Source organism: Sciurus vulgaris, assembly GCF_902686455.1.
Source record: "Sciurus vulgaris genome assembly, chromosome: 16".
In the NCBI taxonomy this organism is placed as follows: Eukaryota; Metazoa; Chordata; class Mammalia; order Rodentia; family Sciuridae; genus Sciurus; species Sciurus vulgaris.
The window spans coordinates 6724809-6741202 of NC_136477.1; the positions used below are offsets into that span (position 1 = coordinate 6724809).

General features: G+C 40.1%; 2 protein-coding genes across 2 annotated transcripts; both read left to right on the forward strand.

Annotated features, from left to right (window-relative positions):
• Positions 1-314: 314 nt before the first annotated feature.
• LOC306646501 (olfactory receptor 7G2-like) lies at positions 315-1355 on the forward strand (the record flags this gene model as incomplete). The annotated part of the gene is made up of 1 exon (XM_079115097.1): positions 315-1355. The coding sequence occupies one exon, from the start codon at positions 315-317 to the stop codon at positions 1353-1355; it is 1041 nt and encodes a 346-aa protein (XP_078971223.1).
• Positions 1356-10270: 8915 nt separating this feature from the next.
• Positions 10271-11221, forward strand: LOC306646502 (olfactory receptor 7G2-like; the record flags this gene model as incomplete). Its single annotated transcript, XM_079115098.1, has 1 exon — positions 10271-11221. Exon 1 carries the CDS (start codon positions 10286-10288, stop codon positions 11219-11221), a length of 936 nt encoding a protein of 311 aa, XP_078971224.1. The 5' UTR covers positions 10271-10285.
• Between the last annotated feature and the right edge of the window lie 5173 nt (positions 11222-16394).

Below are 16394 nucleotides of genomic sequence, written 5' to 3' on the forward strand. Positions count from 1 at the left end.
AAAGGAAGTAGGAGTTAGTGAAAGCTGTGAAAAAGTAGAAGAGAGGGACAAGTCTGCAAAAAATACATTTTAATATCCTTTAAGTACACGGTATATGTAATAAATGGATTTTTTAAAGCACTGATTCTCAATGCTTAGAGATATCAAGTTGATGTATACTTTTTGTTAAAATATAGATTTCTAGTCCTAATCCCCATAGCTTATCCTAAGTCCGTGGTAATACAAAAGTTTTCATTAGTATCAAATTGTGATATGACTCTTGATCCTCATTTGGAAGGCATTCATTTAATTTTTATCCCATGTTTTTTAGCAACATGGAGAGCACAAACCACACAGCTGTTTCAGAATTCCTCCTTCAGGGTCTGACAGAAGACCCAGCCCTGCAGCCCCTCATCTTCAGCCTCTTCCTGTCCATGTACCTGGTCACCATCGTGGGAAACCTGCTCATCATCCTGGCCATCAGCAATGATTCCCATCTCCACACCCCCATGTACTTCTTCCTCTGCAGCCTGTCCTTTAATGACATCAGTTTAAGCACAAGCATAATCCCTAAGATGCTGGTGAACATCCAAGTTCAGGATCAGAGCATCACATACTCAGGCTGCCTCACCCAAGGTGGCTTGGTCATAGTGTTTGGATATTTGGAAAATTTTCTGCTTGCAGTGATGGCCTATGACCGCTATGTGGCCATCTCTCACCCCCTGAGGTACACGGTCATCATGAACCCCTGCCTCTGTGTCCTGCTGGTCATGGTTTCAATGTCCATTAGCATTGTGGTTGGTCTGCTGCACAGTGTGATGGTGCTGAGGCTGTCCTTCTGCAGAGTCCTGGAGATTCCCCACTTCTTCTGTGAACTTACTCAGTTCATCAAGCTCACCTGCTCTGATACACTCTTTGTAAACATCCTGGTGTACATTTCGTCTTGCATGTTTGGTGGTGTTTCCATCTCTGGGATCATTTTCTCCTATGTTCACATTGTGTCCTCTGTCTTGAAAATGCCCTCATCAGAAGGAAAGCATAAAGCCTTTTCCACCTGTGGGTCTCACCTGTGTGTTGTCTCCTTGTACTATGGGACAGGATTTGGGGTGTACATTAGCTCTTCAGTGACTGACTCTCCCAGGAAGACTGCAGTGGCCTCAGTGATGTACTCTGTGGTTCCTCAGATGCTGAACCCCTTTATCTACAGTCTGAGGAACAGGGACATGAAAGATGCCTTGAGGAAGTTCCTGGTTAGGATAGCATTTCTTTTTCGATATTTCATTTTGTTTGATCTTGGGTTCAGTGACAGGATCATGGTGAGTCAAAATGCCTCCCTTCATTCCAAATCTTCTTCTACATGGAAGAGACAGAGTTAATATCACACAGATTTCAGAGTTGGCTTGAAAGATAACTTTTCTTTTTGTCTAATTCTGTGATATTTGACATGTGACTCGAAGTGTCTAAACACAGTTTCTTTGTTGTGGATTCCTACAAGCAGACAATGAAGGAAAAAATTAGAAATTAGAAAATATGGCAAATCTCATTTAATGGAATCTTAGCAAAAGACGAGTTTGCAGGATGTGCACAGAGTCAGAATATATTTAAGTAATGCTCGGCAATATGTAGAAGATCCCTTCTCCCTGGTCATCCAGTTACAAGAAAATGATAGATAAGCGCATTTCTATTTGAACTTCTAACTTGGGTTTGTCTTTTTACAGTTCCAGAGAGCAGTTACAGAATGAATACTTTGTCAAAGATCACAGGATCCATCAGGTTGAGTAAAAGTGGGGGGTTCTCATTTAGTGATATTGTATGGATGAGTCTCAGAAGATGGAGAGTCGTGGAAGTTGGTTAGGGTGGAAAAACATTTCCTCAAAGTCAAGTTCTCATCTGGAAAGTAGCTTCAGCTTGATCCCATGGTTGGGTCATCATGTGTTTCATCTCACAGGTAGAACTACTGGGAGGCCAAGTAACTGACTTTCATATCTGATTGAGTAATTACTGAAATGATTCCTGGCAAACTGTGTACTAATGAGGTCTCAGTAGCATCCACTTTGCTCAAATCCATTATTTAACAAATCCACATAGTTATTTATCTCAGTGGTTGAGACCGTTGTACAATATTGGAAGTCTATTACTGATGATGTTGTTGGTTCTCAAACATTACCTCTGATTGTAGCATCATTAGAGAGTCAAGAGATTTATTGTTCATCACAAAGATTCTGACATCATTACCCTATGTACATGTATGATTACATGAATGGTGTGGATCTACATGCTGTACAACAATGGAAACGAAATGATGTACCCCATTTGTGTACAATTAATCAAAATGCAGTCTGTCAAAAATATTTAAAAAGTATATTATAATATTAAAATTTTAAAGAAATTAAAAAAGATTCTGGAAGAAGGAATGAAGAGATTGGGGATTAAGTCTTTATTTTGTCCTAAATGAAATGACCTCTTCCAACAACTGATTTTCCTTATACACACCAGGTGGTTGTGTCTAGACATGATGTCAGAGATGGAAAGATGATTGTCCTTCCGTTTGTCCATTGATAATAGACCTATCTATGGAGTCACAAGTAATATCACTATCATGATTTGAATGCTGGCCCTCAAAATGTTAATTCCATCCCCTAATCTTCCTCACTTAAGAAATACATGATAAGAGGTATTATGCTTGCCTCTTCAGTGCCCTTTAAAGACTCATGTGATGAAGACTAGGTCCCTAGTACTGCAAACACAAAGAGGGAATCAACCCTTCCAGCACAGGCCCACTGTGACTTGTTTCCTCCAACTAGATCTTATTTCCCAGTGGTCCATCCAGTTATGAATCAATTAATCTGTTAAATGAAGAGTATCCACTGATGAGGTCGAAGTCCTCATTAAACAACCATTTCTAAAAGTGCCTTGCTGATCCAGGAACAGTGATTTCAATTCAGAAGCATTGGTAGGTGGGACATTCCAGATCCAAACCAAACACCTTCTCCACCACATACTGTTTCTATGATACACAGAGCTATTATAGGCACAGAACAACAGGCAAAACAACCATGAAACAAATATCCAAAGCCATGAGCAAAAATGAAACTTTCCTTATTTCAATGATTTATCTTGTGTTTTTGTTACAGCAACAGAAATGTGTCAAAAAAACATTTTAATAAATATTTATAAATACATGATTTAGACCCACATCTATAATACATGGTGACAACTAAAATGGAAGCAAGCTTTCTTAAAGCATTAATTAAATAGAGATGACGTTGATTTTGACCTAAAAGGAGACCTTGAATTCATTTGAGGAATACCACATGTTATGTCAACAAAATCTGTGAGATGGAGTTGAGCAGAAATAATGGAGAGAACTGAGTGGTGTGACCATGGCCTCTTGGGTCAGGAATCAGTCTTCCTGAATCCCTCACTTCTGCAGAGTTGGTCTTTAAGGACATGCACTCTCGAGATCAGAATGCTAACTAAAATATGTGGTATGATGAGGAGCGTTGGATATGGAGCCCCAGAGATACAGACTATAGAAATCAGCTTGGGACCACCTCACTCAACAGCTGTTCCTCAGGCAGGAAGCCACAACGGAGCCCCTTCCTGGAAACCTTTCCTGGCCAGTCTTCACTGATGTATTTAATCTGTATGTATTTCCTAGGGATACATCGTCCATCGTCAATAACCAGGTGAGATGTTGAACAACAGTCTTCTTGAAGCCAACTAACCAAAGTCCTTTAGTTAATATTTTAAAAATGTTACTCATGCATCTAATTCATTTCTTCTCTGATACATTTTAATTCATATGTATTTCATCATATGTCAATACCGAATGAATGTATTGGTATCATTCATGTTCCCTTCATTTTTTTCTACCTGACCATCATTCCCATCCATATCAGAAAAAAATCCCTGTTGTTTTGTGTTATCAAACATCATATAAAAATAGGACTGATTATGGGGTAACATCAGCTAAACCCAATAACATGAAGGAATCTCAGAAGTGCAATGATGAAAATGACAACCAAGTCCCAGAAACCAATCATGACCTTGGAACTTTATCAAGGTCAGAAGAAAGTTGTTATAATTTAGTGCACAAGTATCCATGAGGAAGTGATAACAATAGTATCATAGAATGACTTTTTGGAGATAGGTATTATGATATGGGCAATCAAAAAATGACTGCAGCCCAGGCACAGTGGTGCACACCTGTAATCGCAGCAGCTCAGGAAACTGAGGCAGGAGGATCATGAGTTCAAAGCCAGCCTCAGCAATCTAGTGAGAATATAAGCAACTCAGCAAGACCCTGTCTATAAATAAAATACTGAAAAGGGTCAGGGATGAGGCTCAGTGGGTAAGTGCCCCTGGGTTCAATCCTCATAAAAAAAATCTGACTGCAGGGCTGGGATGTAGCTTAGTGATTTCATACTTGACTAGCATCATGAAGCTGAGTATCTACTCCCAGTACTGTAAAAACATTGCATTAATCTAGTCTCAATTTCTACTCAATCTTAAAAAGAACATCAGTGGCACAGTCACATCAATATTTATTGCAGCTCAACACACAATAGCTAAACTGAGGTCCTTCAGCAGATGAATGGATAAAGAAAATGTGGTACATATACACAGTGGAATATTACTCAATCTTACAGAAGAATGAAATGATGGCATTCTCTGGTAAATGGATGGAGCTGGAGAATATCATGCTAAGTGAAATAATCCAATCCCCAAAACCAAAGGCTGATTATTTTCTCTGACATGCTGATGCTAATTCACAATAAGTGGGGATGGGTGGTGGTTGAGGAAGAATAGAGTTACTTTGGATTAGGTAGAGGGAAGTGAAGGGAGGGGAGTGGGTACAGGGTTAGAAATGATAGTAGATGTGGCTGTATCTCTGTAGTATGCTGATTTTAAGTCCTTTGGGTATAGACCAAGGAGTGGGATAGCTGGGTCAAATGGTGGTTCCATTCCAAGTTTTCTAAGGAATCTCCACACTGCTTTCCAGAGTGGCTGCACCAGTTTGCAGCCCCACCAGCAATGTAGGAGTGTACCTTTCTCCCCACATCCTCGCCAACACCTGTTGTTGCTCGTATTCTTGATAATGGCCATTCTAATTGGGGTGAGATGGAATGTTAGGGTGGTTTTGATTTGCATTTCTCTTATTACTAGAGATGTTGAGCATTTTTCCATATGTTTGTTGATTGCTTGTAGATCTTCTTCTGTGAAGTGTCTATTCATTTCCTTAGCCCATTTGTCGACTGGATTATTTGAATTCTTGGAGTAGAGTTTTTTGAGTTCTTTATAGATTCTGGAGATTAGTGCTCTATCTGAAGTATGATTGGCAAAGATATTCTCCCACTCTGTAGGCTCTTTCTTCGCATTGCTGATAGTTTCCTTTGCTGAGAGAAAGCTTTTTAGTTTGAATCTATCCCAGTTGTTGATTCTAGCTTTTATTTCTTGTGCTATGGGAGTCGTGTTAAGGAAGTCTGGTCCTAGACCAACAAGGTGAAGATTTGGACCTACTTTTTCTTCTATAAGATGCAGGGTCTCTGGTCTGATTCCGAGGTCTTAATCCATTTTGAGTTTAGTTTCATGCATGGTGAGAGATATGGGTTTAGTTTCATTCTGTTGCATATGGATTTCCAATTCTCCCAGCACCATTTGTTGAAGAGGCTATCTTTTCTCCATTGCATATTTAGGCCCCTTTGTCTAGTATGAGAAAATTGTATTTATTTGGGTTTGTGTCCGTGTCCTCTATTCTGTACCATTGATCTACCTTTCTATTTTGGTACCAATACCATGCCGTTTTTGTTACTATTGCTTTGTAGTAGAGTTGAAGATCTGGTATTGCAATATCCCCTGTTTCACTCTTCCTGCTAAGGATTGCTTTAGCTATTCTGGGTTTCTTATTCTTCCAGATGAATTTCATAATATTATTTTTTGAATGGGGGTAGGAGGCAAAGGAGTTCTTTGGATAGTAGTTCTTTTATCAGATATATTTTTTGAAGATACTTTGTCTGTGTCTGGTCATCTCATTCTGTTTTTACATTTGTGTATGTGTGTGTGTGTGTGTGTGTATGTGTGTGTGTGTGTGTGTGTGTGTGTGTGTGTTTGTGCAGTGCTGGGGACTGAACCCAGGGGTGGCCTACCACTGAGCTTCATACCATAGCCTTTGTGTTTTTTATTTGGAGGCAGGGTCTCAACTCACTTGGCCAAGCTGGTCTTGAACTTTGCAATCCTGCTGCCTCAGCCTCTTGAATTGCTGGGATTACAGACATGCACTATACCTGGCTTGACAGCATCTTTTTAGGGCATAAACTTTTATTTATTTCTTTAAAAATTTTTTGTTTGTTCTAATTTGTTGTACACGACAGTATAATAATCTCTAGTATATATAAAGAACTCAGAAAACCTAACACCAGAAAAAAACAAATAACCTAATTACTAAATGGGCTAAGAAACTGAACAGACACTTCACAGAAGCAGCAATACAATCAGTTGGAATCTTTTATTTCTTGATTTAAAAATTATTATAATTATGAACACAAATTAGTTATACAAAATAATGAGATTCACTGTGATATTGGTATGTATCATGTACTGATGGAATCCATCCATCCTTCTGTACCCTCTCATCCCTTCCCTATCTCACCCTCCCCTCAGCCCCTAACCGGCCTCTAATAATCCCTCTTCTACTTTCAGGTTATTATTATTTTTTTTTAAGTTCTTCAGTCCTCACACATGAGAGAGAACATGCAACACTTGTCTTTCTGTGTCTGGCTTTTTTCATTTAATATGATGTCCTCCAGTTCCATCAGTTTTGCTGCAAGTGACAGGATTTCATACTTCTTTTATAGCTGAAAGATATTCTGTTGTGTATATGTGCCATATTTTCTTTATCTATTCATGTGTTGATGGGCACCTGGGCTGAATTCATAGCTTGGCTGTTGTGAATAGCTTTGCAGTAAATGGGAGGATGGGAGTATGAAGGTATCTCTTTCGTGTACTGACTTCCTTTCCTTCCACTTTATACCCAGGGGCTGGGACCCTGGATCACCCCTGGATGGTGGTTCTACTTTCAGTCTTTGGAGGCACCTCTGTGTTGTTTGGCACAGTGGCTTTACTAACATGTCCTCCTATCAACAGCATTAGGGTTCCTTTTTCTCCACTCTCTTACCAGCATTTGTTCCTATTATGATTTTTGGTAATAGGGATTCTGACTGGGGTGAGATGGTTTCTCAGTGTGGTTCTGACTTGCATTTCCCTGATGATTACAGATGTGGAGAATTTTTTTCCCTATAATTATGGGTCATTTGTATGTCTTCTTTTGGAAAATGTTTATTTAGATCATTTGCACATTTTAAAACTTGTTTTACTTTGGTTTTTGTTGTTGAAGTTTTTTGAGTGTCTTATGTATTATGGTTATTAATCCTTTGTTAGAAGGATAGTTGGCAAATATGTCTCTCATTCTGTAGTGTTTCTCCTCATTTCTTAAATTTTTTTTGGTGCATTAGAGTTATACATAATATTGGGATAATTTTGACATAATTACAGGATATAATTTGCTATAGTTCAGTCCTTAGTACATTTTATTTCCCTCCCCTCCCCCCTCTCCATTATCTTTCCTCTACTCCTCTGATATTTATTTTTAGTTTTTTAAGTTAGTACATTATGGATATACACAAAAGTGCAATTCACCGTGGTAAATTCACATACGTACTTCGGAAAGTTTGTTCAGATTCATTCCACCATTCCTCCCTTTTCCTGTCCCTCCTCCCTCCCCCTCAATCCCCATCCTTGCCCCACTGATCTCTCTTCTATTTTTATTGCTTGCTTTGTCTTATGGAAACGTTTTGGTTTGACATGATCCCATTTGTCTCCTTTTGCTTTTGCTTCCAGTTTCCTTGGGTGTCATATCCCAAAATCATTGCCATATACTAGCATCGTGAAATATCTCACCTATGGTTTCTTCTAGTAGTTTCACGTCAGATGATGAGATTCTATATGTAGAAAAGCAAATACTTCACCAAATGACTATTACAATATGTAAGGGAATCCAATAGAGTTGCCAAAGACAAATCGGAGAACAAAACAAGTGTACTTTTATAAGCCAATTGCAAGATTGCTGAGAAAGAAATCATGAAAGCTTTCCCATTCACTTTAGCTACAATATTAAAATACTGAATTAAAAATTTAACCAAGGAAGTGAAAGACCTCTACAATGAAAATGACAAAACACTGACGAAGGAAACCGAAGCTGTAATCTGAGCCACAGTCACCAAAGCAGCAGAGCACTTGCCAGAAAACTGACACATAGATGGATGGAACATAATAGAAATCCCAGAAATAAACCCATGCATCTGCAACCATCTGATTCTTGATAAAGATGCCAATATCTTAACCTGAGGAAAGCACAGTGCTTTTGATGTAGGGTTCGGGGAAAATGGTATTCATAAGCAGAAGGCTGAAATGAACACTTTTTCTCTGTACAAAAAAATCAGTACAACATTGATCAAAGACCTAAATGTGAGGCATGTATACCTGGAACTACTAGACAAAAATATAGGTGTACAGGCAAGAATATTTTGGACATGACCCCTGCAATGGTTAATACGAATTGTCACCTAGATTAGATTAATACATGAAGAAGATTAATAGGCTCCTAGGTGTGTCAGTGAGGATGTGTCTGGGAATAATTGGCACGTGGGACCGGGAACTGAAGTGGAGACAGTCCCTAAGCCTGGGCAGCATTGTCCAATAGATTGGAGGCTTGGGTGGAATAAAAGTTGAAGAACAAGGATGCTGTAGCAGATGCAAGCTCGATTCTTCTTGAAGGCATTCTTGATTCTGCTGGGATAACCTGAGGACATCAGACTCTTGCTCCTTCACTCTTTCAAAGTGAACTCTGCCAGTGATTCTCCAGGGAGTTTACAGAAGCCTTCGGTCGCCAACTGGGGCAACATTGTTGAGCCCTCTTGTTCTGAGGCTTCAGCCTCTTGGGCTGAGCAGCTACAGGTTCCTCCAGCTCTCTAGCCTGCAGATGGCCATTGTGGACTGTCCTGCTTCTGAGTGTGTAAAGCAATCTAATAAATAGCCTTTTCATAATCATACCTCCTTTAGGATCTGTTCCTCTAGAGAACCCTGACTAATAAAACCCCCAAACCACAGGAAAAAGAGATAAAAACAGACGACAGGATTGCATCAGATTTACAAGTTTCTGGGCAATGCCTGTTTATATATAATTGGAAGTCAGCAGCATTCAAAGAAACAGATTAGAATTTTCTGTGCAAAATATAGAGAACGAAAATTAAGATTCAGCAAATAATCAATGGCAATTAGGAAGAGACACCTTGAGTGTTTGTACTTTTATATCTTAGCCGTCTTTATCATTGCATTATGTATTCTCAAATGTCTAAGACTTATTTTCATACCTAAAAGAGAATCAGGTTTTCTAATATCATGACATAGGTAGAGATGCTTTTGTTTATAGCAAAACCAGAACATTGAAATTTATTAGGAAATGGCCATGTGTTACGTGTGCAAAATCTGGGAAATGATGAGCATGAACTGTGGAGAGAACTGATTGAGGCAGTGGACAGATATCTGGGGTCAGGGGATCCATCATTCTCAATTCTTCTCTTTTATGGCCTGGGTCTTTAAGGTTGTGCTCTCCTGGGACAAGAATGATAGTGAACTAGCTGCCCTAATGAGGAGCTCTGGATTTTGAGCCCCAGGGACACAGAACTGCAGGAGTCAGCCTGGGACCACCTCCCTGAGCAGCCTTGCCCCAGTCAGGAAGCAGCACCTGCGCCTCTTCTCCCAGAGATAACCCTTCCTGAGCGGGAGTCTACTGGCTCAATCCATCTGTCTACCTGTGCTGAGAACAGATCTTTCACCTTCAATATCCAGGTGAGATGCTGAGTGTTATTCAGCACCCACCACGATGTCGGTCGAAGTGTTGCTGTCTAATAAAAGGCGTGGAAGTTAGAGGAGGCAGGAGAGCAGAGGGAGGGGAGAAATAGGAAGCAGAGAGAAGACCTGCATGTTGCCTTGGTTTCAGAGCATGCATGAAGGATATTGTTTAAAGTGCTGGATGTTCATGGTTAGAGATAGTAAATTCATCTGCAATGTTTGCTCAGACAGGTCCTCTGGTCCATAGCCTTAGATCTTATCATCAGGAAGGCCCTGGTGGTTGCAAGATTTTTCATTTCTATCAAGTCACCATTTGATACACTTTCTGGTTGTCCAGAAACCATTTATCTTATTTTATTTTTGCCTCATCTCTTCCATAAGATTCACCAGCAACATGGAAATCACAAACCAAACAGCACTTTCAGAATTCCTCCTTCTGGGAATGACAGAGGACCCGGCACTGCAGCCCCTCATCTTCAGCATGTTCCTGTCCATGTACCTGGTCACTGTCCTGGGAAACCTGCTCATCATCCTGGCTGTCAGCTCTGACTCCCACCTCCACACCCCTATGTACTTCTTCCTCTCCATCTTGTCCTTGGCTGATATCTGTATGGGTACAACCACCATCCCCAAGATGCTGGTGAACATCCAAACACAGGATCAGAGCATCAGTTACACAGGCTGCCTCTCCCAGGTCTGCTTTGTCTTGAGTTTTGGTGGTTTAGAAAATTTTCTCCTTGCAGTGATGGCCTATGACCGCTTTGTGGCCATTTGTCACCCCCTGAGGTACACAGTCATCATGAACCCCTGTCTGTGTGTCCTGCTGCTTCTACTCTGCCTGCTACTTAGCATTGTGCATGGCCTGCTCCACACTCTGATGCTGATGCAGCTGTCCTTCTGCACAGACCTGGAGATACCTGACTTCTTCTGTGAACTTTCTCAGGTCATCAAGCTGGCCTGTTCTGACACTTTCATCAATAACATCCTGGTGTATCTAGTGAGTATCATATTTTTTGGGGTTCCCCTCTCTGGGATTATTTTCTCTTATACCCAAATTCTCTCCTCTATTTTGAGGATCTCATCAGTGGTTGGAAGGTATAAAGCTTTTTCCACCTGTGGGTCTCACCTCTCAGTTGTGTCCTTATTCTATGGGACAGGTTTTGGAGTTTACCTCAGCTCTGCAGTTACGGACTCTACCATTAAGAATGTAGTGGCTTCAATGATGTACAGCGTTGTCCCTCAAATGCTGAACCCCTTCATCTACAGCTTGAGGAACAGGGAAATGAAGGGGGCCCTGAGACATCTCATTGGTTGGATGCCTCCTCTGTGATTGTGTCATGGGCTTCATTTCTGGGTTTCTAGTATGAACTAAAGTGACAGGAACACTGGTGAGTCAAAATTCCTGACTTCCATCATCAAGTTCCTCCAAAATGACAACATAATATGGTGTCTAAAAACATAGCAACTTGGATTTCAAACCTGACATCGTTGTGTGTCCAGATCTGTGATATCTGGCAGATGATATCTATCTCATCCCTAAATTGCATTTTGATGTTCTGACTCCACAGAAGGAGAGATGAAGTCAGGTGTTTGATTTTTAGCAATTATTGATGGATCAGTCTCAAAAGAAAGAACACTGGAGTAGGCGGATAGGGCAGGGAAAGGTCCCAGGAATGCTGTGTTAGTACCATGAAGAACAACTTCTGCATGATCCCATAGTTAGGGCCAGACGGGTTGCTCTCGCCAGTTGGACCCAATGTGAAGCAAAAGTTCGAATTTCACCATCTACTAAGAGGTTACTGAGACTCACCTGTGGACAATGGTATCCTACGGAGGCAATGCCATCATCCACCCTATTCAGTTTCATTGTTAAATATATCAACACATCTCAGCGGTTTGAGATGGTTTTGTGATATCTGAGATTTTGGCTTAATTAATGAAGGAAGATGTCTTTATTTCTCATGAAAAAATAAAAGCCCTATGTTTAATATGCTCAAGCTGTAAGGAGGGTTATTGTTCACTACAAGGGCCCGAGGGGTTGGAAATGTGTATTTTGGGGGCATTCGAGCTTCATTGAGTCCTACATGAGGTGACCTCTTCCTAGGACTTGTTCTTAGAGTCACCAGGTCTTTCTAGCAGATATAGGTGCCATCCTCAACACGATGCCAGAGACAGGAAACAGTGCCCTGCCGATGGTCCTTTGATGATGGAGCTTTCCTTGGGGCCACCAAGAACACATCTCTGTCATGAGTGGAATGGTGGCCCTCAGAGCAACACTTCCACCTCTGAATCCCTTTCACTTGTGGGTGTGAGTCTGATAAGAAAATGAACAGACTTAGGTAAAAAGGAGTCTTTGCAGAGAAGGTATGTGTCCCAGCTTCTCTGGGCATCCCCTAGATGTAATTTCCTAAATTATAAAACAGATGGAAGTAGAGAGAAATACTGGATTTGTTCACCCAGTTTTTGATTGCAAGTGTTGCCCGTGTTTGTCCCCAGAACGCTCATTTCCTTGGACTCTACTACCTTCTTCTCACCCTGTCTAGATGTCTGTGCACCTCGTCTGTTTGACTTTGATAAAATGTCAAAGGAATGAGGGATTTCCTATATCAGCCGTTATTTTTATCTGTAGTTCTGAGATCATGTCCTGTTTCTGGGTTTAGCAGCTGTGCATTTATTTACAGTGCTCTCCATTTTAGCATGGTGTGTGGTGACAAAATAAAATAGGTAGTCTTTCCCATATGGATGAAATTTGGGTGGCTGTTTTTCTGACATTGTGAATACAGAGGATTGCATGTTCTTCTTCCAGGTCTCCTGGGGAAGATGAAGAATACTTTTATTCTTGAGGAGGAATTATTGACCTTAGGGGTTTCACTTTTCTCCTTTGTGCAGTTTCAACGAGTTTTCTTTCTTTGGCTTTATTAAACATAACCACTCTTACTCATGATATTATCTAAGGCTGCTTCCTCTACAGGGAAGGTTGAACAGTTGCAGGGGAGACTGTGATCCCTGCAGTCAAAAGCATTTGCTATCTAGTTCTTTATGGGAGAAGTTTGCTGTCCTTGATGTCGACCATTGTGACCACACAATGTGTCCTCTGCAGAGAGTTACCACTGTGACCATCTCCACGGGTGTGTGTTGACTTTTGATGGGATTGCATCCTGACGAGCTGCCATGATTGACAATATTTCATATCTGGGGACATTTCTTAAGTGGTTGAACTAATTTGCCTGCCCGTTTGGTGGTGCTGGAGTTCCACATCATCACAAAACCTGTTTGGTTGCCTTTACAATCGGTTTCTCTTACTATGTTGAGACGCTTTTCATACATTTGACATGTATATTTCCTCCTCTGGGCAATAAACCAGTACTCTACTACTGAGATACAGCCTCAGACTTATTGATCTGGAAAAAATCCATATATAAATATTCTTTAATTGGAGTGTAATCCTTTGCAAGTTATATGAACTGCTGATTTATTTAGATGTGTGGATCAATTTAATCATCTACACAGTGTTTAGCGAATGCAAACAATTGTCAGTTTCACTGTAGTTTGTCAATATTCCATCATGGCTAGTGCTTAATAATTCTAGAAAATTGTAGACCATGAAAGCTGATCTAAGGCATGCCTTTTAGTTTAGAGGCCTGATATCTTTTGGAATTTACTTTTGACTTTGTGGTCAGCTACAAGTCCAAGTTCAGTTTTACATAAGATTCATCAATAAACATATAATTCATTTATGTAATGGTATTTTTCTGACCTGCCTTATCTATTCTTTCACTGATATCACCTCTTAATTACTGTAGCACCCCAGACCTAGGAAACTAAATTTATTGTGTTAACAATCCCTACCTATTTTATGACAACCAGACTTTCCTTTGTGTCACAGGTTAACAGCTTTCCTGATAATTTGCAATTTACTATGACAATATTGATAATCAATGCTAATAATTTCCGTCTATGTATTTTTTTGTTCTTTTTAGTTATACATGACAGTAGAATCTGTTTTAATGTATTTATACAAGCATAGACTATATCTTATTCTAATTAAGATCCCTGTCCTGTGGACGTGCACTGTGGTGATATTCATGGTGGTGTATTCATATATGTACATAGGAAAGGTAGGTCAGAATCGTTCACTGTTCTATTCCTATCCCCCCTTCTTCCATTCATCCCCCTTTGTTTAATTCCCTGAAAGTAATTTTTTTAGCCTCCCCTTGTTGGGTTTAACAAATTATGTATTGAAACTAGTATTGTGAAATTGAAAAACTTGGACATTTCTAAAAAGATGATGAAACTTTCTTACAGTACATACGTACTCATTGTAGATGCTATTTTAGCAACATCTTAGTATAATATTAAAAGTGGATTTGCTCTCTCTGAGCTTACATGGAATTGGGACCTCAATATGTGTATTTTGGGATACATTTTCTATATTCTCACTTGTACTTACGCAGGATACAGACAGATAGACATCTTTAGAACTAAGTTGTATTTTTGAGTGAAACATGGTGTTCTTCACATAATGTGTGTCAGGATAAAGGTACCTTTACAGGTACCTGGAGAAAGCAGAATCCATTCAGGAGGAGAGGATCTGGCATATGTGAGGAGCTCGTGAGAGAGACGTGAGCAGGAAGGGGAGGAGGACAGGTGTGCAATTCTGATGTCTCAGGGAGAGGAGATCAGCCAGTACCTGGTGAAGGAAGTAAGGGACTTGTCCAGTTCAAGTTCTTTTCCTCAACTGTCTATGTGATGGTCTTTCTTAATCAGGACATGACACTCACCCAGTGCAAGTTTGCTGCTAAGCTCTTTGTATTTATTTAATGTGTTAATTCCGTGAGTCTCATGGGATTGATGTCTGCAGGTGGACTGTCCTCAACCCACTGTATCTGCGATCTTCTTTTCCCTTCTACTGCAGCTGCTCCCGAGCACAGGTATCAGGTTTTTGTGTCTTGCTCACTCTGATATCCATCTTCGGGTGAACTAACAAATTGTCATTTTTTCCATCAATTTTTTTTTCAAATCCTGCATATTTTATGTTCTCATTTCTCTGTTTTGCAAAAAATATGTGTAAAATGTTCCAATGGAACTGAACAGACACTTTACAGAAGAAGACACACAGACAATTAATAAATATAAGAAAAAGTGTTCAACTTCTCTAGTAATGAGAGAAATGCAAATTAAAACAACTCTAAGATGCCGCCTTACTCCAAAGAATGGCTATTATTAAGAACACAAGCCATAATAGATGTTGGCTTGGATGTGGGGAAAAAGACTCACTTTTACATTGCTGGTGGAGTTGCCAATTGGTGCAGCCACTCTGGAAAGCAGTATGGAGAATCCTCAGAAAACTTGAAACGGACCCACCTTTTGACCCAGTTATCCCACTCCTCTGTTTATACCCAAAGGACCTAAAATCAGCAAACTACAGTAACACAGCCACATCAATGTTTATAGCAGTGCAATTCACAATAGCTAGATTGTGGAACCAACCTAGATGCCCTTCAACAGATGAATGGATAAAGAAACTCTGGGATATACACAATAGACTACTATTCAGCCAAAAAGAAGAATAATGTTATGGCATTTGCAAATAAATGGAGGAAATTGGAGAATACCATGCTAAGTGAAATAAGCCAAGCCCAAAAAACCAAAGGCCAATTGTTTTCCCTGATAAGTGGAAAATGATATCTAATGGGGGGTTGGGGGTGGGCAGTGAGAGATTAATGGGGGAACATTAGACTATGTAGAAGGAAATGAGAGGGACGGGGGTATGAAAATTTGTGGAATGAGACAGACATCATTACCTTAGGTACATGTATGATTACAGGAATGGTGTGAATCTACATCGTGTACAACCATAGAAATGAAAGGATGTACCCCATTTGTGTACAATGAATCAAAATGCAGTCTGCAAAAAATTAAAATCTAAATAAAAAAAGATAATGGTTTGCAGAAACTAGAGTGGAAACAAGAAAACAAAGGTGGTGGATCGTGGGGATCTCCTAGATGAGTAAAGGAACGGGAACCAGGAGTGGGAGGTGGGGGGAAGGTAAGTGCTGGGGAGCAATATTGGCCAAATTCCATTGTTGTACAGTGTGCATGTATGAGCACATAACAACAGAGCTCATCAGTGTGTACAAGTATAATCCAGGAATAAAAAGATGAAAAAACACAAATTTCACCACTGTGAAATGTTGAAAGTTGAATAAAAATTTATTTCTGGAAATGAGAAAATCATGCTAAGTGAAATAAGTCAAACCCCCGAAACCAAAGGCTGAATGTCTTCTTGGATAGGTGGAAGCTAATTCACAATAGGAGGTTGGATAGGGAAGAATAGTTATTTTATATTAGGTAGTGGGGAGTGAAGGGAGGGGAAGGGGTATGGGGGAAGGAATGGTAGTAGAGTGAAACAGACATCACCTCATGTACATGTATGACAGCATGACCCATGTGATCCTGCAGTATGTATAATCAGAAAAATTAGAGATTACACTCCATTATGT